Raw genomic sequence first — 23,848 nt, 5'->3', positions numbered from 1 at the left:
CCACTTATCCGCATTCTCCCCATAGCCCTTAATTCCTTGTGACATAAAGAATTTATCAATCTCTGCCTTGAAGACATTTAGCGCCCGGCCTCCACTGCACTCTGTGGCAATGAATTCCACAGGCCCACCACTGTCTGGCTGAAGAAATGTCACCGCATTTCTGTTCTGAATTTACCCCCTCTAATTCTAAGGCTGTGTCCACGGGTCCTAGTCTCCTCGCCTAATGGAAACAATTTCCTAGTGTCCACCCTTTCCAAGCCATGTATTATCTTGTAAGTTTCTATTAGATCTCCCCTTAATCTTCTAAACTCCAATGAATACAATCCCAGGATCCTCAGCCGTTCCTCGTATGTTAGACCAACCATTCCAGGGATCATCTGTGTGAATCTCCGCTGGACACGCTCCAGTGCCAGTATGTCCTTCCTGAGGTGTGGGGACCAAAACTGGACACAGTACTCCAAATGAGGCCTAACCAGAGCTTTATAAAGTCTCAGTAGCACAACGGTGCTTTTATATTCCAACCCTCTTGAGATAAATGACAACATTGCATTCGCTTTCTTAATCACGGACTCAACCTGCATGTTTTACCTTTAGAGAATCCTCAACTAGCACTCCCAGATCCCTTTGGACTTTGGCTTTACGAATTTTCTCACTGTTTAGAAAGTAATCCATGCTTGTATTCTTTTTTCCAAAGTGCAAGACCTTGCATTATTACTCTACATTTCCCCTGGCTAATGCACCTAACCTACATATCCCTGAACACTATGGACAATTTAGCATGGCCAATTCACCTAACCTGCGTATCTTTGGACTGTGGGAGGAAAGTGGAGCACCCGGAGGAAACCCACACAGACACAGGGAGAGTTTGCAAACTCAACACAGACAGTCACCCGAGGCTGGAATTGAACCCAGGTCCCTGGCGCTGTGGAATATGCCTAAACTATAGCAGCGTTCAACACTGTAATGGAAGCCAGTAAGTGCCAATTTTGAGGTTGCTTGGGAAGAAGAGATTTTGAACCTGTGGTTTGCAAAATCTTCCACTCAGCTAGATCTCTTGGATACTTCTCCCAACCTCCCCCTGAGCCATTATTGACCCAATAATGAACATTAAGCTATCCTTTCCAGGTCTGTCACTAACCCCATCCACTTTGGCTATCTTCCCTCAACAGCCGTCATAATTTCTCAGCCCAGTACAGCCCACTTCCACCTTCCTCCCAAAACTCGCAAACAGAACTGCCCCAATGTGCCTGCCCCACTGAGCTTATTTCTTGATAACTTGATCGCATCTTTTCTCCCCATGACAGTTTCCTCCTACCTACTATATTCATGATTGCCCTATGGCATTTCAATAATTTCTTCTTTTCTGGCTCTAATAGCCCTTTCTTCACTAGGGATGCCCATCATCTGCCATGGGGATTCTCCTCTTCTTTGAACAAAAGGCCCGAACAGTCCTCATCCACCATGACCCACCTTTAATGGTTGAATTTGTTCTCTCACTAAACAATTTCTCCTTAAACTTGTCTCATTTCATGCAAAAGAAATGTGGCCATAGGTACTTACATGGGCCATAGCTATGACTGTGTTTTGTGGGGCTTATGGAACATTCTATATTCCAGTCCAACTTGGATTTCCTTTCAACACACTTTATTTGGGAAATCAATGACTGTATATTCTGCTTCCTGTCCTCAACTGGAGCAGGCAGAATTCATCAACTTTGCTTCCAGTTTCCATCCTTCTCTCACCTTTACTTAGTTTACTCCTGACTATTCCATTCCCTTCTTTTACATCTCTGTATCTATTTCCCAGTTTTGGCTGTTCTCCTGATATTCATTACAAATCTCGCAACTTCCACAGCTATCCCACATGCCCTTTATCACACTGTGCTTCCCTTGGGAGTCCATTCCATTCTCCATCTCCATCATATCTGTTCCAATGACGCTACCTTCCACAAAGATGCTTCTGACAAGATTTCCTTTTTCTCAAATGAGACTACCACTCTTCTGTGGTGATCAGGGCCCTTCATGGTGTCTAACCCATTTCCCGCACTTCTGCTCCTACCTCTTCCTTTTCCTCTTAGAACTATAATAGGATTCACCTTATTTTCACTTCCCATCCCAACAGTGTCTGCATTCAGAGGATTATCCTCTCCACTTCTGCCAGATCCAGCATGTTAGCACCACCAAACACACCTTCCACTTCCTTCCTTTGTTAGTATTCCAAAGGTACTGACACTCTTGTCCATTTCCTGGTTACCCCCAATACCTCATTCCTCTGCTATAGACCTTCTCATTCAATCATAGGAAGTTGTAACACTTACCCTTTTACCTCCTCCATCCTGGCTATCCAAAGCTCCAAACACACCTTACAGGTGAAGCAGTGATTTACTTATACTTCTTTCAATCTACTCTACTGTAATCACTTGTCACAACCTAGTCTCCTCTATACAGCGGAGATGCAATGCAGACTGGATGAAATCTCCACTTATTTGGTGGTTGTCATTTCTAAACTCTAATGAATACAATCCCAGGATCCTCAGCCATTCATTGTATGTTAGGCCTCCTATTCCAGGGATCTTCTGTGTGAATCTCTGCTGGACACACTCTAGTAGAAAGTGAGGACTGCAGATGCTGGAGATCAGAGCTGAAAATGTGTTGTTGGAAAAGCGCAGTAGGTCAGGCAGCATCCAAGGAACAGGAGAGTCAATGTTTCGGGAATGAGCCCTTCGGGCCCAAAACTGGACACAGTATTCTAAATGGGGCCTAACCAGAGCTTTATAAAATCTCAGTAGCACATCACTGCTTTTACATTCCAACCCTCTTGAGATAAATGACAACATTACACTTGCTTTCTTAACCACGGACTCAACCTGCAAGTTAACCTTTAGACAATCCTGTACTAGCACTCCCAGATCCCTTTGTACTTTGGCTTTATGAATTTTCTCACCATTTACAATATAGTCCTTGCTTGTGTTCTTTTTTCCAAAGTGTAAGACCTCGCGTTTGCTCACATTGAATTTCATTAGCCATTTCTTGGACCATTCTCCGAAACTGTCTAAATCTTTCTGTAGCCTTCACACCTCCTCAGAACTACCTGTCTGTCCATTTAACTTTGTATCATCAGTGAACTTCACCAGAATGTCCCCAGTCCCTTCGTCCAGATCATTAGTATATAAAGTGAACAGCTGCAGCCCTAACGCTGAACCCTGTGGGACCCCACTTGTCACCGGCTGCCATTCCGAAAAAGAACCTTTTATCCCAACACTGCCTTCTGTCAGACAGCCAATCCTCAATCCATGCCAGTAGCTCACCTCGAACACCATGGGCCCTCACTTTACTCCCGTGAGGCATCTTATCAAAGGCCTTTTGGAAGTCCAGGTAGATAACATCCACAATGTTGATCTTGCTAACGTTGCACTTGCTTTGTGCCACTTCTGTGCAGCCATAACCTTGTATGCCTCACTCCATCTGAGCACCTTATGATCTGCATGTCCTTGTTTGCTGTGATTTGCCTGCACTGCTTGCAGAACATACATTTCACTGTACTTAGGTACATATGACTACAATAACTCAAATCAAATCAAATCAGCCTTCTAGACTCAACATTGAGTTCAACAACTTTGGCCACAAATTCTTTCAAATTTATTTCCCTCACTGTTGCTTCCCAACCCCCACCAATAAAAAGTGAATGGTTTTCATGGTTTTGTCTTCAGCAATGTTTACTGTTTTTAACAACTACGCTGGACCGGACTCTTTGCTCTCAAACAATTAGGTAAAAAGTAGGTAAAAACTGTATTCCTGATGAAGGGCTTTTGCCCGAAATGCCGATTTAACTGTTCCTCGGATGCTGCCTGAACTGCTGTGCTTTTCCAGCATCACTAATCCACAATCTCAAACAATTACCACTCCCTTTGCCTTCAGTTCTATATATGACTGTTATATATAATTTCCCTTACCCTCTAACCTTCCCCTGACCTTCCCTTTTGTTTAACTTACCCTGTTGCCCCTACATTTACCTACTGTATAAAAATTCATAACTTTGCTTCCTCTCTCTCCAGTTACGAAGAAGCATCACATCTGACTCAAAACATTAACTCTGCTTCTCTTTCCACAGACGCTACCAGACTTGCTAAGTTTCTCCTGTTCTTTCCCTTTTTATTTCTCATTTCCAGCAGACACTGTATTTTGCTTTTGTAAAGTCAACAAATTACAGAAAAGGGTTACTCTCCACACCCACCTCATGCGGGTTGCCACATTTTGAAAGATGGAAAGAAATATGCAGACCAAAAATCACCAAATAGTAAATTTTCAAACTCATTAACAAACTGATAGATTATTCCAATTTTTCTTTATACTCAGTTCAAGTCTTTTGATCAGATTTTCTTGAGTACAGCATTCTTTAGAGTCATAGAGTCACAGAGATGTACAGCACAGAAAGAGACCCTTCGGTCTAACCTGTCCATGCCGACCAGATATCCCAACTCAATCTAGTCCCACCTGCCATCACCCGGCCCATATCCCTCCAAACCCTTCCTATTCATATACCCATCCATATGCCTCTTAAATGTTGCAATTGCACCAGCCTCCACCATATCCTCTGGCAGCTCATTCCATATACATACCACCCTCTGCGTGAAAAAGTTGCCCCTTAGGTCTCTTTGTATCTTTTCCCTCTCACCCTAAACCTATGCCCTCTAGTTCTGGACTCCCTGACCCCAGGGAAAAGACTTTGCCTATTTATCCCATCCATGCCCCTCATAATTTTGTAAACCTCTATAAGGTCTCCCCTCAGCCTCCAACGCTCCAGGGAAAACAGCCCCAGCCTGTTCAGCCTCTCCCTAAAGTTCAAATCCTCCAACCCTGGCAACATCCTTGTAAATCTTTTCTGAACCCTTTCAAGTTTCACAACATCTTTCCAATAGGAAGGAGACCGGAAGTGCATGCAATATTCCAACAGTGGCCTAACCAATGTCCTGTACAGCCGCAGCATGACCTCCTAACTCCTGTACTCAATACTCTGACCAATAAAGGAAAGCATATCAAACACCTTTCAAGGAGCTATGAACCTGCACTCCAAGGTCTCTTTGTTCAGCAACACTCCCTAGGACCTTACCATTAAGTGTATATGTCCTGCTAAGATTTGCTTTCCCAAAATGCAGCACCTTGCATTTATCTGAATTAAACTCCATCTGCCACTTCTCAGCCCATTGGGCCATCTGTTCCAGATCCTATTGTAATCTGAAATAACCTTCTTCACTGTCCACTACACCACCAATTTTGGTGTCATCTGCAAACTTACTAACTGTACCTCTTATGCTCGCATCCAAATCATTTATGTAAATGACAAAAAGTAGACGACCCAGCACCGATCCTTGTGGCACTCCACTGGTCACAGGCCTCCAGTCTGAAAAACAACCCTCCACCACCACCCTCTGTCTTCTATCTTTCAGCCAGTAACTTTTAACTTTTCAGATATTATGAGTAAGTTAGATGATTGGTGCACTGTAAAATGAAAATTATTTCAAGGTAACTTTGTCAAGCCACGTAAAATAATATCCAAATTATTCTGTACTTTTTGACCTTCCCTCCTCTACTGAAGTTATTCCTCCATCACCAGTTACCTTTTGATACCAAGTCCAAGTACGTGGGCAATGTCGGAGTGCCACAATTAGCCTCAGTACTCTGGATTCAGGAGATCAAAGGTCAACTACAATTTGCGCTGCTGCTGTATGTGGTGATTCCTGCTGGTAAAACAAATGTAGAGACTAGAAACACACAAAATCATGTTTACTCAAGAAACTCAACAGGTCTGGCAGCAGCTATGGAGAGAAAACAGTTAACATTTTGAGTCTAGTGACTCTTCTTCAGAATTGTGTTGGGTTTGACTGTGGAGACAGGACTAGGTTTGATTGTGTCAAGATTAGAGTGGTGCTGGAAAAGCACAGCAGATCAGGCAGCCAGCATCTGAGGAGTAGGAAAGTCAACATTTTGGCAGAAGCTCTTCATCAGGAATGAGGTAGGGAGCTTCCACGGTGGCTCCCGGAGGCTCCCAGCCTCATTCCTGATGAAGGGCTCCTGCCCGAAACGTTGATTTTCCTGCTCCTCGACTTGCTGTGCTTTTCCAGCACCACTCTAATCTTGACTCTGATCTCTAGCATCTGCAGTCCTCACTTTCACCTGGGTTTAATTGTGGGGCCTGGTTTAGGTTTGACTGCAGGACCTGGTTTGGACTTTGTTGTAGAGACTGGACTGGGTTTGACTGGGGACACTGAACTGAGTCTGACTTAGATACCTGATCGTTAACTGCTGGATCTGGATTGGGCTTGGCTATCGAGACTGGACATGATTTGTCCATGGGACCTGGACTAAGCTTGATCGTAGGGACCAAATTGGGTTTCACTGCACAGACTGGACTGAGTAAGCTTGTAGGGACTGGATTGGGTTTGACTGTAAGGACTGGACTAGGCTTGGCCACAGACAGTGGACTAGGTTTGGCTGTAGAGATTGGACTGGGGTAAATTGTAGAGATTAGACAAGGTTTGATTGGAGAGACTAGACTGGGCTAGTCTGCAGAGACTGGACTGGGTTTGACTGGAGAGACTGGATTGGTCTCAATCTTAATGCCATTCATGGTTTGATTCATTATCAAGGTTCACACCATTTAGAGTCATAGAGTCATAGAGATGTACAGCATGGAGACAGACCCTTCGGTCCAACCTGTCCATGCCGACAAGATATCCCAACCCAATCTAGTCCCACCTGCCAGCACTCGGCCCATATCCCTCCAAACTCTTCCAATGCATGTACACATCGAAATGCCTCTTAAATGTTGCAATTGTACCAGCCTCCACCACATCCTTTGGGAGCTCATTCCATAGACGTAGCACCCTCTGCCTGAAAAGGTTGCCCAGAAGGTCTCTTTTATATCTTTCCCCTCTCACCCTAAACCTATGCCCTCTAGTTCTGGACTCCCTGACCCCAGGGAAAAATGCTTTGCCTATTTACCCTATCCATGCCCCTCATAATTTTGTAAACCTCTATAAGGTCACCCCTCAGCCTCCGATGCTCCAGGGAAAACAGCCCCAACCTGTTCAGTCTCACCCTATAGCTCAAATCCTCCAACCCTGGCAACAGCCTTGTAAATTTTTCCTGAACTCTTTCAAGTCTAAATTCACTGTTTGTTAATTTTCCCAAATGCACTCCGATGTCCAGGGACACATGAATTCAAAAGTAGCAAAGGCAGTAACTGTGCAGGTTCTCCCTCTCTGTGCAGGAAGCTCACCATGTGCTTCCTTTGTCTGCTCTTCTCCCTTTTAAAACTGCTGTTGTTTTGACTTTTGTTTTTCAAAGTTCCAAAACAATGCAACAGCATATAAAACAGTAATTGCTGCTCCTGGAATTCGAAGAAGTCACCTCCAGTACCTAAAATACCTCAAAAAAAGGAGCAGCTCTTACAGCCAGAAATGTTTCCTGTCCTCCATCTTGGATTACCCAGAATCCTTTTTTTGTTAGAGATACATGAAGTAGTTCTGAATCTGGACCTCAGCAAGCTAGTGATGTCTTCAGGAGTGGAGAGGAGAGTACTGGAGATGAAAGAAAATAATGATCAGAGCTGGTCTCACACAACTCTGGCCAGCTGGTGATGGGGATGCACTGATATGTGTCAGAAAGTTGCTTCTGTGTTAGAACTGCCGCAGTGTTCTTGGTACTGTAAATATGTCAAATATTAAACTATCAAATGAATAGATATTGTTACTGACCTCGATGAATGTGAGCCAGTGCAAGGTAAGTGACATGGTGGAGGCATGAGTTCCAGGCAGTGAAGGGCTCTTCCTTTCTTTTCGTTACCTAAGAAAAGGAACAGATTTCAAAGCAAGCTGTTAGACGATCTACCACCTTCAGTGAGATTGGCTGTGACATTCTATCTGGAAGAAAGTCTGAGGACTGCAGATGCTGGAGATCAGAGTCAAGACTGTGGTGCTGGAAAAGCGCAGCAGGTCAGGTAGCATCCGAGGAGCAGGAGAATCAGCATTTCAGACATAAACCCTTCATCAGGAATGAATGGCTTATGCCCGAAATGTCGATTCACTTGCTCCTCAGATGCTGCATGACCTGCTGTGCTTTTCCAGCACCACACTGACATTCTACCTCCCTGGTAGGGCTGCTCGGGGTTAGAAGTCAGAGATTATGGGAGTGGCAGCCTCAGAAACCATTGGGATGGGGAGTTGGGAGATTATGAGTGGTGGGGGTTGGACATAGCTGGGGAGGGGAGAGTGTGCAGAACTCACTGGAATAGTTGGAAATCAAGGGAATCAGAAATCACAAGGTTGGGGAATCATGGATGATAAAGGGAATGGAGGGAATCAATGATTACAGGGTCGTGCAAGGCAGAGATCATGGGGACAGTCAGGAGATCACACCGGGGAATTGTAGATAATACAAGATTGTTGGAGATTGTGAAAGCCAGTTAGAGTTTGCAGGAGAGAGTAGAGAGACACAGGTGATGTCAGACAATTACGGGGGTTGGTGCAGATCATGGGGACAGCTGGAGATTATGAGAGGTGAGTCAGAGCTAGTACTTGGTGAAGGGAACACTCCTGCTTCCTGCTGCAAATACCACTTAACTCACGGATTCAGGCCTTCCCTTCTCCTTTTACTTCTGAGCACTGGGAAATCAGTTCCCATGAATTGAAAATAAAAAATCTTTTTAGAGACATACAATGTCCTGAAAAGCTTTTACTAACCAACTGCCTCCTGGAGTGAATTGGTCACCCGCCCCCAACCCACCTCCATTAGAACCGGAACTAGGTGGGTTGGACTTGGGTTTAAAATTTTTTTTCTTTCCCACTCACCCTTCCTCCCTCCCACCTACCCATCCTGTGTGGTTAAAACTCCCCCCATTATCTTCTAGAAAAATCAATCACATACAAATCTGTTATCTATTAACATTTTTTGTTTACTTCTAATAATTGTCATACTTATTTTCTGTAAAATATTCTTGGGTATACTTTCCTAATGACATTCCTGTTGGTTTAAACAATTTATTCCTTGAATCAAGGAATATCTTGAGACATCTGCAAGTTGCTTTTTAAAAATTGTAATTGCTAGAAATATGTATTTTACTTCAGATTTCTCCTTGTTTCTACATTAGGGTGCTACTTTTTTTTAGTTGTCTAGTTATGAAGCCAAAGACAAGATAATTTTTCTGTTCAAGGCTTTTTTAAAATTGTTTTTCTCTTCCCTCTCTAGGTCCTTTCCTCTCACCCTGTTCTAGTAACATTTAGTGGCCAAGAAGGAACATGGACAACCTGCTTGCAAGCCCCTTTAACTGGTCACAGGAAAGTGGCCAAGTAGAATCTGGATTGATTCTCCTGCAGATTACTGCAATCATCAATTCAAAAGCATGATTGCTTTGCAAATAATTCTTAAACAATTGTCTTGACTGTTCATCGTAGTTTTGTTTATGGCTTCCTCAGTGATTTACATCAGCAAGTGAGTCTGAAGAATAACAACAAAATTATCAGGAATCAATAATCTCATTGAAGTACCTGGGATCTGGTTTTACCTTACTGTAGAGTCTGGCTGCCAAACTGCGTTGAAGGATTCTCTCTCGGTAATTTAGCGCTTTCAATAAGAAGCTCAGACTGCCCACCGTCTCTGTGTTAAATGCTAGGATACTATGGGAAATTAATGAATAGACAGTCAGAGTTTTTCCAACTGTTACAAGTAGACAACAAATTATTTTAGGTTCTGTCTGGTGCAGGAAACTGAGACTACAATTAGAAAGAAGCATATTAATATACAGTACACAAAACAGCCACTGCTGTTTATCTGTTCAGTTTTAAAGTTTAATCAATTCCACTCACTTCTATATTTCACAATCCTCTTAATTGTTCTATTTATCTTGTCTCTGTTTAATAATCTACCATCATTGTCCCCCCAACACACACCACCTTGATTGATTGTATTAGCTATTGTATTAAAAAGTAGGCCAGGACTTAGGGTATAAGAAAGTAAGGGTTATTGTATTATACAACAATATCTTTTATGTCTGAACACTCCAGACACACTTTATAGTGTCTAAGCATCACTTCTGAAATGTAATCAATGTTGTAAACAATTATATTTCAGATTTACCACCATCACATATCTCTCTGCTGCTCACTGTGTTGGTTGCATTAAATGGTCAAATGCAGTTATGATCTCACAATGACTAAGTGCGACAGAATGCAGGGTTTTACAGGATTTTACTCTTAGCTCAGCCATAGATGGCTCCCTGCTGTAAATCAAGGAATGCTGTATTAACCCTTATATGACAGTGGGGAGACCTGGGCACTATGTCCACTGCCCTCCAAAGTTCAAACTCTTCTTGGATTACATTAGGTCATCAAGGCCTAGATTTTGTCATTTAAATGTGAATCGAGATGAAGAAAATGTGTTTTTGTAATGAGTTGGTATGATTTGAAACATACTGCCTGAAAGAACAGATTCAATAGGAATTTTTAAAAGGGAACTGAATAGGCACTTAAAGAGAAAAAAAATCTACCCAATAATTCTTTCAAAGAGCCAGTGTTTGAGTCAAACCTCTTGAGACCTTTTCTAGTATAGTAAAGATAAAGTCGCTATTGCTCAACTGGACCAAAGACTGCTGTCTCATTAAAGAGAGAGATGATTGGTGATGGTTTAATCTGAGGATCACCACGGTTCAGGTGGGGGGAGGTGTTGAGAAGGTAGGCCGTTTGCCTTAACCTCAGTCGGTGTGGGAACTAAACCCATGCTGTCGGCATCACTTTGCATTTCAAACCAGACATCCAGCCAACTGAGCAACTGGCCCCGTCTGGTCCTGCACGATTCTGTGAAACGTGGAATCTACGTGCTTCTTTCCGTGGGGCAGCAACAGAAACGACTGAACCAAGCAGAAATTCAGCGCCCCATTGTAAACAGTGGAAGAACTAAAGAGCAACAATAGCTTCAATGCTGTAACATTGTAACGGGGTGAAATTAGATGCACAAATTTAAAATGCCTGGTAGCAGGGGCACAACACAAAGTCACAAGGGGGAAATCAAGGAGTATGTTTCTCCATAGTTATGCATGTTCATTGCTAAATGATTTCCCCTCCAGCACCAAGTCAGATGCCATTTAATGTTTGTTGGTGTAAACAGAACCTAAATAATGACGTGCTCCTTCCAAGATCTGTTTGTCACCACTGGCTTCAAAGATAATTTTGAACCTTTCATCTCTTTTGTGGTGATATTGCCGGAAAGCCCAAATGTTCCAGGACATTGGTTTTACTCCTGTCATTATCCATATGTCTTGCTACTTGAATCTATGAATACTGACTGAGACAGTAAACACACATTTGAAAACAACCTAATAACAGACAGAGGGTTAAATTCCAGAAAAACACATTTTAAGAAGTCTTAACAAATTTTGTTTCACTTCTGGGAACAGTGTTTTGTCTGCCAGTCCTGGTTGTACAGACTGACAAACACCTCTGAAATGAGGGGTGACTTCATTTTTTTTTCAAATTTCCTATTGCTGTACATTTGTCTCACTTGGAAGGGATTCATGAATACACTGAGTTAGGACTGGTGCTCATTCCCATATTTCATACCAGAGACTCCAGGAGGGGATGAAGGGTTCTAAGGGGAGGTTGTGAGAGTGTGGTGGTGAAAGCGGGGAAGCGGTTGTTGGGTTGTGTACCGAAATAGCTGCTTAAATTGTCACTTATTGGTCTGATGGGTCAAGAAATTTACAATTCCCATTTCCGTTGACAGTGCATGACTCCACAGTTACTACGCAGTGGATTTCTTTATGCTTATCAAACAGGGCAAGAAACTCAACCAAATCAGGTCCAGCCCATTGTCCACAGACACAGTTGGGTATAGGTATAGGGAAATACTTTATATCTATAGCATTTGATATAGTCCATTGTCCACAGACACAGTTGGGTATAGGTATAGGGAAATACTTTATATCTATAGCATTTGATATAGTTTCCAATTTGAAATGTTTTGCCTTTGGGCAGTATAACTGATGTGGAATGTATACTATCAATATGAAGACTATTACAATAGTGTGCAGAAGAACATGTCCATTGATGTGCTGCATTTTCTTACAAATGCTGTAATATTCAAATCAAAATGTTTTCATACCTGTTTATGCTTGAAAATTTTTAGAATAAAGTATACTTTTGAAATGAAACCTGTCAGCATGGAAACCTTGATTGATTTTATTACCCCTCATTAAAAAAAGTTAAAGTCACCATAGGACATATGTAGGGCTTCTCTGTCTGACTGTCTGTCTGTCTGTCTGTCTCTCTCTCTCTCTCTCTCTCTCTCTCCAGCTAGAACAAGTTAGCAGGTATTGAAGGGATTAAGATGGTCACTGATAAGATAGTATTTGTAAGATATTTAAAGTAAGAAAGACTTGTAATTGTACATTTCGTTACCTCAGGAACACAGCTCCCCCCACTTCCAACCTAACCTAAATAAAGTCAATGATGCAGGGTAAACGAACCCAAGCCAAAACAGAGATAAAGGCAAAAAATATATCAAGATGAGGGAAATCTTACCCAAGAATGGAAAATGCCACAACTACTCAGAAATGGCCACTTGGAAGACCTGCTTTCTCTCCAACTGAATTTCTATTTGTTTCTTCCATCATGTTCATAGAAACACACAGCACGAAAACAGACCCTTCAGTCCAACCAAATCATGCCAAATATAATCCCACACTCAAACAATCCCACCTGCCTGCTCCTGGGCCATATCTCTCCAAACCTTTCCTATTCATGCATTGGTCTAAGTGTCAGCACGGAAACAGACCCTTTGGTCCAACTCGTCCATGCCGACCAGATATCCCAACCCAATCTAGTCCCACCTGCCAGCATTCAGGCCATAATCCTCCAAACCCTTCCTATTCATATACCCATCCAAATGCCTCTTAAATGTTGCAATTGTACCAGCCTCCACCACTTCCTCTGGCAGCTCATTCCATACACATACCACCTTCTGTGTGAAAATGTTTCCCCTTAGGTTCCTTTTATATCTTTCCCCTCTCACCCTAAACCTATGCCCTCTAGCTCTGGACTCCACCACCCCAGGGAAAAGACTTTGTCTATTTATCTTATCCATGCCCCTCATAATTTTGTAAACCTCTATAAGGTCACCCCTCAGCCTCCGACGCTCCAAGGAAAACAGCCCCAGCCTGTTCAGCCTCTCCCTGTAGTGCAGATCCTCCAACCCTGGCAACATCCTTGTAAATCTTTTCTGAACCCTTTCAAGTTTCCCGACATCTTTCCAATAGGAAGGAGACCAGAATTGTATGCAATAATCCAACAGTGGCCTAATAAATGTCCTGTACAGCCGCAGCATGACCTCCCAACTCCTGTACTCAATACTCTGACCAATAAAAGAAAGCATACCAAATGCCTTCTTCGCTATCCTATCTACCTGCAACTCCACTTTCAAGGAGCTATGAACCTGCAATCCCAAGGTCTCTTTGTTCAGCAACACTCTCTAGGACCTTACCATTACGTACATAAGTCCTGCCAAGATTTGCTTTCCCAAAATGCAGTACCTCGCATTTATCCGAATTAAACTCCATCTGCCACTTCTCAGCCCATTGGCCCATCTGATCAAGATCCTGTTGTAGTTTTTTAAACGTTGTAACAGTACCTGCATCCAACACTTCCTCTGAAGTTCATTCCACACACAAACCACCCTGTGAAAAATAATTGCCCCTCTTGTCTTTTTTAAATCTCTCACATTAAAAATATGTCCTTCAGTCTTGGAATCCCCCATCCTAGGAAAAAGACTTCCACCATTGACTCTATCCATACCCCTCGTGACTTTATAAACCTCTGACAAAACTTCCAGCTTATCCAGCCTTTTATATAACTCAAACTTTCCATAGCTGACAACATCCTGTTAAATCTCTTCTGAACCCTCTGTAGCTTAATAATATCCCTTTCTACAACAGGGTGACCAGAACTGGACACAATACTCTTATTATGTACTGTTTTCCTCCTTGAGTTTTATCGAGTATAACTCTCACTAACAAATCTTTTGCTCCAGTTCAGAGTATTTCACATGGATTCCAACTAAACCTTCACTGTTCATGTTTTGGATCCACCCCTTGTTAAAAATATCTCCAAGATCTTCAGCAATCCTCAAAACACAAATCTTGTCACATCCATCAATGCTCAAAGTTACAATGTGCATCCTCTCTAACTTCAATGTTGTCACTCCTCATTCTGAGAAATTCTCATTGACACCTCCAATATTGACTGTTTCCCTGTCCACAGAATTTCCAGTTTTTCTACTTCTTTTGGTAGAGGTGGGAGTTGGAAGAAAGATTTCAGGTTGCACAACCGTGTGTGAAAATTTTCCTATTCATGGCCGAGGGGATGGTAAGAGCACTGCAACTGTACTCTGTGCCCCTGGGTTAAGGAAGGGGAACATCAAATAGACTTCCTGCTCCTGGCTGTTTTCCTGCTCAACGTCTGACCATGTACATGTCAGATGACCGGCCCATGCAGAGGTTTCCAGTTCTGGTTCTACATATTTCAGGTTCATGACCTTCTGCCCCCAAAGGCGGAGTCTCATTCCACCTCGTCCACCCCCCACATCCATTCCTGTGATGCACCACTGGACCATGCTCTTTACTACCCACAAGACAACACTTTACTACCAGTCAACTCTTAATGGGATCTCTTGGACATTTTTTTTTTCAATGCCTTTGATTTTCTCTCCACTTTACACTGTAATGCTTAATCTTTATTCCTGGAGATACTGGGACATCCAGGATGGGTTGGTAGTCCTAACCTTGGGAGAAAGGTGGGGGTGAAATACCCCTTATGTTTCGGTGGCTAGAACTCATGTCATGATTCACACATAGATTATGGAATTATGGAATGGTTTGAGCACTGAAGGAGGCCATTCGGCCTTTTAAATCTGTAACTGGCTGTCTGCAACTTGTGACTTGAAAGGGTTCAGAAATGATTTACAAGGATGTTGCCTTGTATTTGAACTACAGGGAGAGGTTGAATAGGCTGGGACTGTTTTCCCTGGCGCTTCGGAGGCTGAGGGGTGACCGTATAGAGGTTTATAAAATCATGAGGGGCATGGATAGATAAATAGATAAAGTCTCTTCCCTGAGGTAGGGGAGCCCATAACTAGAGAGTGTAGCTTTAGGGTGAGAGGAGAAAAATATGAAAGAGACCTAAAGGGCAACGTTTTCACACAGAGGTGTATGGAATAAGCTGCCAGAGGAAGTGGTGGAGATGGGTACAATTGCAACATTTAAAAGGCATCCGGATGGGTATATGAATAGGAAGGGTTTGGAGGGATATGAGCCAGGTGCTGGCAGGTGAGACTAGATTGGGTTGGGATATCTGGTCGGCCTGGACGAGTTGGACTGAGGTGTCTGTTTCCATGCTGTACATCTCTATAAACATAATGTCCACTTCAGATTCGGTACAATTACACTGCAGAGAAATGCATAAGTCCTGCTAAGATTTGCTTTCCCAAAATGCAGTACCTCGCATTTATCTGAATTAAACTCTATCTGCCACTTCTCAGCCCATTGGCCCATCTGATCAAGATCCTGTTGTAGTTTTTTAAACGTTGCAACTGTACCCGCATCCAACACTGCCTCTGAAGTTCATTCCACACACAAACCACCCTGTGTAAAAACAATTGCCCCTCTTGTGAAGATCCTCGCTTTCCACCTGAGGACTGGAGGGAGGCAAATGTAGTTCCTCTCTTCAAGAAAGGAAATACGAAATCCCCGGCAATTACAGACCAGTCAGTCTCACGTCTGTCGTCTGCAAGGTGTCAGAAAGGATTCTGAGGGATAGGATTTGTGACCATCTGGAAGAGCATGGCTGGATTAAAGGCAGTCAGCATGGCTTTGTGAGGGGCAGGTTATGCTTCACAAATCTTATTGAGTTCTTTGAGGATGTTACTAGGCACGTTGATGAGGGTCGAGAAGTGGATGTTGTGTATGTGGACTTCAGTAAGGCATTTGATAAGGTTCCCTATGGCAGGCTCGTTCAGAAGGTCAGGAGGAATGGGATACAGGGATATTTAGCTGTCTGGATACAGAATTGGCTGGTCAACAGAAGACAGCAAGTGGTAGTGGAAGAAAAATATTCTGCCTGGACGTCAGTGGTGAGTGGTATTCCACAGGGCTCTGTTCTTGGGCCTCTACTGTTTGTAATTTTTATTAATGATTTGGATGAGATTGAAAGATGGGTCAGCAAGTTTGCAGATGACACAAAGGTTGGAGGTGTCATTGACAGTATAGAGGACTGTTGTAGGCTGCAGCGTGACATTGTCAGGATGCAGAGATGGGCTGAGAGGTGGCAGATGGAGTTCAACCTGGATAGTTGTGAGATGATGCATTTTGGAAAGTCAAACTTGAAAATTGAGTTCAGGATTAAAGACAGGATTCTTGGCAGTGTGGAGGAACAGAGGGATCTTGGTGTGCAGGTACATAGATCCCTTAAAATTGCCACTCAGGTGGACAGAGTTGTTAAGAAAGCATATGGTGTTTTGGCTTTCATTAACAGAGAGATTGAGTTTAAGAGTTGTGAGATCTTGTTGCAGCTCTATAAAACTTTGGTTAGACCGCACTTGAAATACTGTGTCCAGTTCTGGTCGCCCTATTATAGGAAAGATGTGGGTGCTTTGGAGAGGGTTCAGAGGAGGTTTACCAGGATGCTGCCTGGACTGGAGGGCTTATCTTATGAAGAGTGGTTGACTGAGCTCGGACATTTTTCATTGGAAAAAAGAAGGAAGAGAGGGGACCTAATTGAGGTGTACAAGATAATGAGAGGCATAGATAGAGTTGATGACCAGAAACTTTTTCCCAGGACAGAAATTGTTAACACGAAGGGTCATAGTTTTAAGCTGTTTGGTGGAAAGTATAGTGGGGATGTCAGAGGCGGGTTCTTTACACAGAGAGTTGTGAGAGCATGGAATGCGTTGCCAGCAGCAGTTGGGGATATTTAAGAGACTACTGGACATGCATATGGTCACAGAAATTTGACAGGTCGTACATTAGGTTTACCTCACATGAGGATCAATGGTCGGCACAACATCGTGGGCTGAAGGGCCTGTTCTGTGCTGTACTGTTCTATATTCTATGTTCTAAGTTTCAATATTTGAAGAGAAATTTGGTGCCAAATTGTCCAGCCCTCAGCAGTTCAGGATAATCACAGTTCTAGACTCAAAATGCCTGTGCTTCAGTATCTACATCTCTTGCTGCTCTCTGCATGGGCAGTGGACTATCTCATTGTTGTCATCTGATTGTAATGTAACAGTAAATGAGACATTATGGATATGCATTTTTATAATAATTAATTCCTATTTCTTCACAAATAATGTAACAATATAATATTTCAGTTTCTTTCAAATATATTATGCCTTAACATCAAATGAGCCAATCATTAATTCTTGTATACGTTATATTTAATTAAAGAAGATCAACGAGTGACTTTCATAATTAAACTGGACACCTTTACAGCCCTTCATAGCGTATCTGCTTTTCTCAAAACTTTAGACAAAATATTGTTTGAGGTGGTACAACCTTTAGTCTCCAGCCTGTAGATCTAAGATCCCTTTTCTGTTTCGGATTTCCAGCAACCAGAATTTATTACACTTTTGTCCAAAGCATCATTCTGGCATCAGTGCTGCTCATACAGTTGAGGCAGAAATATGGATAAACCTCTCAGCCTACTCATAGAGTAAGCAGCGTGATTGAAAGCTGGGTGGATTACATTAGTCTGTAGCTGGAAGAGTTTTAAGATCAAGCTTCACAGTCTGTAATGATAGCAGCAAAAAGCTCCAAGGACAAGGAGCCTACCACTCAAAAAAAACTTTTTTTTTCATTCCCATTAGCTGTAAAAAGTCTACCTGGTTCTGAAACTGTCAGCGACAGCAGCAGTCCAGTTTCGCAGCAGTCCAATCACAGGCTTCTCTTTGTACTGTCTTGCGTGTTGAGCTAAAAGCTCACGCACAACCACCTACAGGATGAATCACCAACATTTATTTGCAAATTAAAACAATTTTTAAAAAATTTAAACAAAATAAATAACCTTAAGACTGACTGGCACTTGGTCATAAACAGCCAGCTTTGAACCACAAAACAATGAGATATGGAATCAATGGCTGTGGTTCACAATATCTTTCTTTACTCTTACATGGGACGTGGGGTGTCACTGACAAGGTTACCATTTGATACCTGTCCAAATTGTCCCTGAACTACGTGGCTTGTTAGGCCATTTCAGAACACAGTTAAGAGTCAATCATGTTGCCCTGTGTCTGGAGTCACATGTAGGTCTGGCTAGGTAAGGACATCAGTGAACCAGATTGGTTTTCATGACAATTGATAATGGATCGATGAGTCATCCTTACTGCATCTATGTTTATATTCCAGATTTAATTGATTAAATTTAAATTCCACCAAGTCCATGGTGGGATTTGAACCCATGTCACCAGAACTTGAGTCTGGGGCTTTGAATTACCATTTCAGTGACATTATTAGTGTGCTATCACCTCCCCATTCGGAGACAGAAAGCAACAAGCACTGAGGATCGATTAACTCTCTGTAGGCCATTGATATTTTCCATAAACCTGACCCAAAATTCCACAGACCGCGAACCAATGTTGTAATCCATGCAGTTTTGGATTTCATTGCTTGCTGTTTGAATGGGCTTGCTGAATGTTTTTAAAATGTAAAAGTATTTATCTTCTCTGTCTTATGAGGTAGAGACAATGATTATTACTGCATCAGAAATGAACACTTCATTTAATTCCCCCTGACCTACCCCAAACCATTCCCTTTTCATGTTTTGGACGTGGTGGGGAGAGTGCAGGGAAGAAGGCCGTCCGACTGGGGAAAGATGATATTAAACAAAACGCATGAAGGTATGTCATAGCATTCTATTGTCACATGTAAAAGGAGAAAAAAAGGCAAGGACTGAGTGTCTCAAACATCTTCTGAAAGCTGGGTGAACAAAGGCATTAGGTGGGATCCGGCAAATGTGGATCTCATAGGAAAATAGGAATTAGGAGAAGAAGTAGATTGGTTCGCTGCTCAAGCATGCTCTGCCATCAAATAAAGTCATGGCTGGAGGGTCTGCTCCCCATTCTCTTAGTTAACAAAACAGGGCTTGGTTAATGGAGAGCAGATAATGTGGGTTGGGACACGGAAACATAGAATTGAACTCTGAAACAAATAATATTACACAGTATAACAAAGTCCTGTAATACCTACTACTGCTGCATTGACTTCATCATCATTAAGTGAGGTGCTACATTTTGGTAGAGCAAATCAGAGCAGGCCCTATACACATAATGGCAAGGTCCTGAGGAGGGCTGCTGAACAAAGGGACCTTGGAGTACAGGTGGACAGATCTGTGAAAGTGGAGTCACAGGGAAACAGGGTAGTGAAGAGAGCCTTTATTGGCCAGTATAGTAATTGGGAGGTCATGTTAATAGAGTCATAGATGTTGCCTCTACACGACATTGGTTAGGTCATTCTTGGAATATTGTGTTCAATTCTGGTCTCTTAGCGATAAGAAAGATGTTATTAAACTTGAAAGGGTTCAGAAAAGATTAACAAGGATGTTGTCAGGTTTGGAAGGTTTGAACTATCGGGAGAGACTGAATCGGCTGGGGCTCAGCATCAGTAGCTGAGGGGTGACCTTATAGAGGTTTATAAAATCATGAGGAACTTGACCATAAGACCATAAGACATATGAGTGGAAATAAGGCCATTCGGCCCATCGAGTCCACACCGCCATTCAATCATGGCTGATGGGCATTTCAACTCCACTTACCCGCAGTCTCCCCATAGCCCTTGATTCCTTGTGATATCAAGAATTTATCGATCTCTGCCTTGAAGACATTTAGCGTCCCGGCCTCCACTGCACTCTGTGGCAATGAATTCCACAGGCCCACCACCCTCTGGCTGAAGAAATGTCTCCGCATTTCTGTTCTGAATTGACCCCCTCTAATTCTAAGGCTGTGTCCACGGGTCCTAGTCTCCTCGCCTAATGGAAACAATTTCCTAGCGTCCACCCTTTCCAAGCCATGTATTATCTTGTATGTCTCAATTAAGTCTCCCCTTAATCTTCTAAACTCCAATGAATACAATCCCAGGATCCTCAGCCGTTCCTCGTATGTTAGACCTACCATTCCAGGGATCATCCGTGTGAATCTCCGCTGGACACGTTCCAGTGCCAGTATGTCCTTCCTGAGGTGTGGGGACCAAAACTGGACACCGTACTCCAAATGGGGCCTAACCAGAGCTTTATAAAGTCTCAGTAGCACAACGGTGCTTTTATATTCCAACCCTCTTGAGATAAGTGACAACATTGCATTCGCTTTCTTAATCACGGACTCAACCTGTATGTTTACCGTTAGAGAATATTCGACTAGAACTCCCAGATCCCTTTGTACTTTGGCTTTACTAATTTTCTCACCATTTAGAAAGTAGTCTATGCATTTATTCTTTTTGCCAAAGTGCAAGACCTCGCACTTGCTCACATTGAATTCCATCAGCCATTTCCTGGACCACTCTCCCAAACTCTCTAGATCCTTCTGTAGCCTCCCCACTTCCTCAGTACTACCTGCCTGTCCACCTCACTTCGTATCATCTGCAAACTTCGCTAGAATGCCCCCAGTCCCCTCATCCAAATCATTAATATATAATACGAATAGCTGTGGCCCCAACACTGAACCCTGCGGGACACCGCTCGTCACCGGCTGCCATTCCGAAAAAGAACCTTTTATCCCAACTCTCTGCCTTCTGTTAGACAGCCAATCCTCAATCCATCCCAGCAGCTCACCTCAAACACCATGGGCCCTCACCTTGCTCAACAGCCTCCCGTGTGGCACCTTATCAATGGCAAAAGGGTGAATAGACACGGTTTTTTTCCCAGGGTAGGGGAGTCCAGAACTAGAGGGCATATGGTTTAAGATGAGGGGGGAAAGACTTAAGGGGGCAATTTTTTTCATGCAGAGGGTGGTGTGTGTACGGAATGAGCTACCAGAGGAAGTGGTGGAGGCTGGCACGATGACAGCATTTAAAAGGCATCTGGATTATATCCTTATACCCTCTAAAGCATTTCATTTACCTTCATTTTAAGGTATCCTTCCCTCCACCTGAAAAGTGAACTAGTCAAGCATAGGTATGGGATTTTAATTCCCCCTGCCATACTGTCATTGCTTGATGTGCAAAGGCCAGGGAATTTGGGGACAAAAGTAGGAATCATGGATGAGAAATTTTGCACAACATTTTTTGCTTGTGTTGGCACTGGCACTGTCCCTCCAGTTTGATGGAGCACACTGTCTTTTCCTAACTGTCAGTCTTATCTGCTTACTTTCCTTCCCCCTCTATAATCCCACACTGAGAACAAACTATAGCTTCCCAAGCAACTCCCTCACTCCCCTCCACCCCAAGATGAGGTTTGATCATTCAATATATAGTAGGTTGCAACTGTGAATGCCTGTGTGCCTCAGTTCTACAGCTTATGATAGACTTACTCACCAAGGCATTGGGGATTTGGGTGGGGAGGTGGGGAGAACCAGATGTTTTCACGATTAGGCAGATATTAGAAATATGTTCTGCAGCACATTCCTTTCCATGACTCTCATTAAAATAGCAATGACAGATTACAGTGTCAGATTTATCAAGCCAAAGCAGGAAGTGACTTATTGTGAAGTGTCACTTTTTCCATCAAATGCTGAAGGTTTAATCTCAAACACACCATTGTTATTGATTTAGAATAAAACTATACAATATAATTCGTTACATGTACTTGAAACAAGAGTTGGTTTATCCCCTATTCAGCTCACCATAATAATCATGATAATGATGGTTGGATAAAATATGTCTGCATACTATTCAGCTGACCTTAAATCATCTAATAATCAATTTAATGATGTTATTAATAAAATCCTTTTAGCAAACCGATTCTTCTCAACAAGTGAAATCTGCACTTTTGATAGCATCTTTGAAGAAGAATAAACATGCCCTGGCACCTCACCGTAGCAAATTAGACAAACATTGTTGTGGAGTAAAAAGTTGGAAAACTGGGAAAGATGCCTATAAGCTTAATAGAAGAGGAGGCTCTAAGGTGCATCCTACGGGAAGAGAGAGAGAGAGTTGCAGAGACAGAGATATTTAAGGATGTAATGCCAGAGATTCGCACCTCAGTAGTTAAAGGGATTGGAGCTAATGATTGCATTAAGGAACCTGGAGATACAAAAGAGATTACTTAGATGATTCCTTGCCTTTACATGTATTCAATACCTCCATAGGATGAATCTTACAAAATTTGAACAGAGCAAACAAAGTAAAAATATAAGATTTGTAAATTACAAATCTGGTCTCCCACACCTTCACCCCACCAGTTGTCAGTAGGTTTTCATTTTCTATTTTCATTAATAGCAGTGTGCCCTGTTCAATTGACTCCTTTCACCTTTGATAGGATGTAATTCCACGTGCTGTGGACTGGACAGTGCTTGGCACCTCTGGATCGGCAGCATTTATAGCCCATCTCTAATTGCCCAGATGACATTTAAGAGTCAACCACATTGCTCAGGGTAGTTGCATGTAGTCCAGACTAGGTAAGGAGGGCAGTTTTCCTTCCTAAAGGACATTAGTGAACTAGATGGGTTTTCCCTGACAATTGACCATGAATTCATGGTTATAAGTAGACATCTACCGTATATACTTGTGTAAAAGTCGATCTCATGTAAAAGTCAACCCCTTATTTTTGGCTAAACAAATCTTGTAATTTCCATATATCTCGTGTAAAAGTTGACCCTACTACTGTATATCACATTATAAACTTCTTACAAAGGAAACTGCATGTTCCCAATAACGCACATCAACAAAATCGCATTCATTCATTCATACCGGTTACTCTACTCATCACTCTTTGACTATATTGCATCTCTATTTATCCATTCATTCATTCATAACCCTACTTAGTCCACTTGGTTTGCTCTAGCACGTTTTGATTCATTCATTCATTCAGACCGGGACTAAGTCTATCAGTATTTATTGCACTTTGTTCACTATATATCCAAAAGTTAATATTGTTAAAAAATTTATCATTTTAATTATCATGTTATACCTGAACAGAAGTGAGATATATTAGCTACATATAACTTTAATTCTTTGACAAATTTGTTAATGTTGCTGGGGTTCATTATATATGAGAGTAAATGAGAGGGAAGTGGGAAAGTTCAAGATACTTACACATTCAGAATTTAATAAATGTTTCATTTTAAGTGTGCCATTATATCAGGCCATGACAATGTTGAACCATGTAATTTTGCAGTATTTCGATGAACATTTGACATGTTAAATTTTCCTACCAGTCTGTATAAATAAATTCTCCTACTAGTAATTCATTCTTGTTTCCCTTGCCTTTATCTGGTAATAACATTTACCGTAATTCATTGTGTTATTCTTCTTTACTTGGGACAGGTTGAGCAATCAAATCAACTTCTGCTAATAATATGGTATTTCGAACTGCAGCATGAATTTCAGCCCCTCAAAACTAGTGCCTGAGTTATAGTCGACCCTATAAATTGAACCTTTAAAATAGTCTGAAAAATTCGACTTTTACACATGGCAATTCCAGACTGTTTTATTATTAAATTTCAAATTCCTCTATCTTCTTACTTACAGAATCCTGTGGAAACAGGCCCTTCAGCCCATCAAGTCCACACCAACCATCTGAAGAGTAACCCTGTTACTCTACATTTCCCCCTGACTAATGCACCTAACCTACACATCCCAGAACACTATGGTCAATTTAGAATGG

The 23,848-nt window shown here is 42.2% G+C and overlaps 1 protein-coding gene and 1 long non-coding RNA gene across 7 annotated transcripts in view; one reads left to right on the top strand and one right to left on the bottom strand.

The window, feature by feature from the left end:
- LOC132830941 (uncharacterized) overlaps positions 1 to 12,054 on the top strand; it is a 558,005-nt gene extending 545,951 nt beyond the window's left edge. For 3 of the 4 annotated variants that reach the window (XR_009646457.1, XR_009646455.1, XR_009646453.1), the window contains one exon: positions 695 to 969. This is a non-coding gene — a long non-coding RNA (uncharacterized LOC132830941). Of the gene's footprint in view, positions 1 to 694; positions 970 to 9,245 lie in introns of those variants that run through there. The other variant, XR_009646452.1, reaches the window with a different exon arrangement.
- The window catches only part of acoxl (acyl-CoA oxidase-like), a 417,467-nt gene that overhangs the window by 72,296 nt on the left and 321,323 nt on the right, over positions 1 to 23,848 (bottom strand). For 2 of the 3 annotated variants that reach the window (XM_060848850.1, XM_060848859.1), the window contains 3 exons: positions 17,919 to 18,028; positions 9,562 to 9,673; positions 7,757 to 7,844 (listed from right to left, as the gene is read on the bottom strand). In XM_060848850.1, coding sequence (XP_060704833.1) covers positions 7,757 to 7,844; positions 9,562 to 9,673; positions 17,919 to 18,028 — 310 coding nt within the window. The remainder of the gene's footprint in view (positions 1 to 7,756; positions 7,845 to 9,561; positions 9,674 to 17,918; positions 18,029 to 23,848) is intronic. The other variant, XM_060848867.1, reaches the window with a different exon arrangement.

The sequence above is a fragment of the Hemiscyllium ocellatum genome, chromosome 3, assembly GCF_020745735.1.
Source record: "Hemiscyllium ocellatum isolate sHemOce1 chromosome 3, sHemOce1.pat.X.cur, whole genome shotgun sequence".
Taxonomy (NCBI): domain Eukaryota; kingdom Metazoa; phylum Chordata; class Chondrichthyes; order Orectolobiformes; family Hemiscylliidae; genus Hemiscyllium; species Hemiscyllium ocellatum.
Note: the sequence above shows the minus strand (reverse complement) of the source record. Positions and strands in the feature narration are given on the sequence as shown.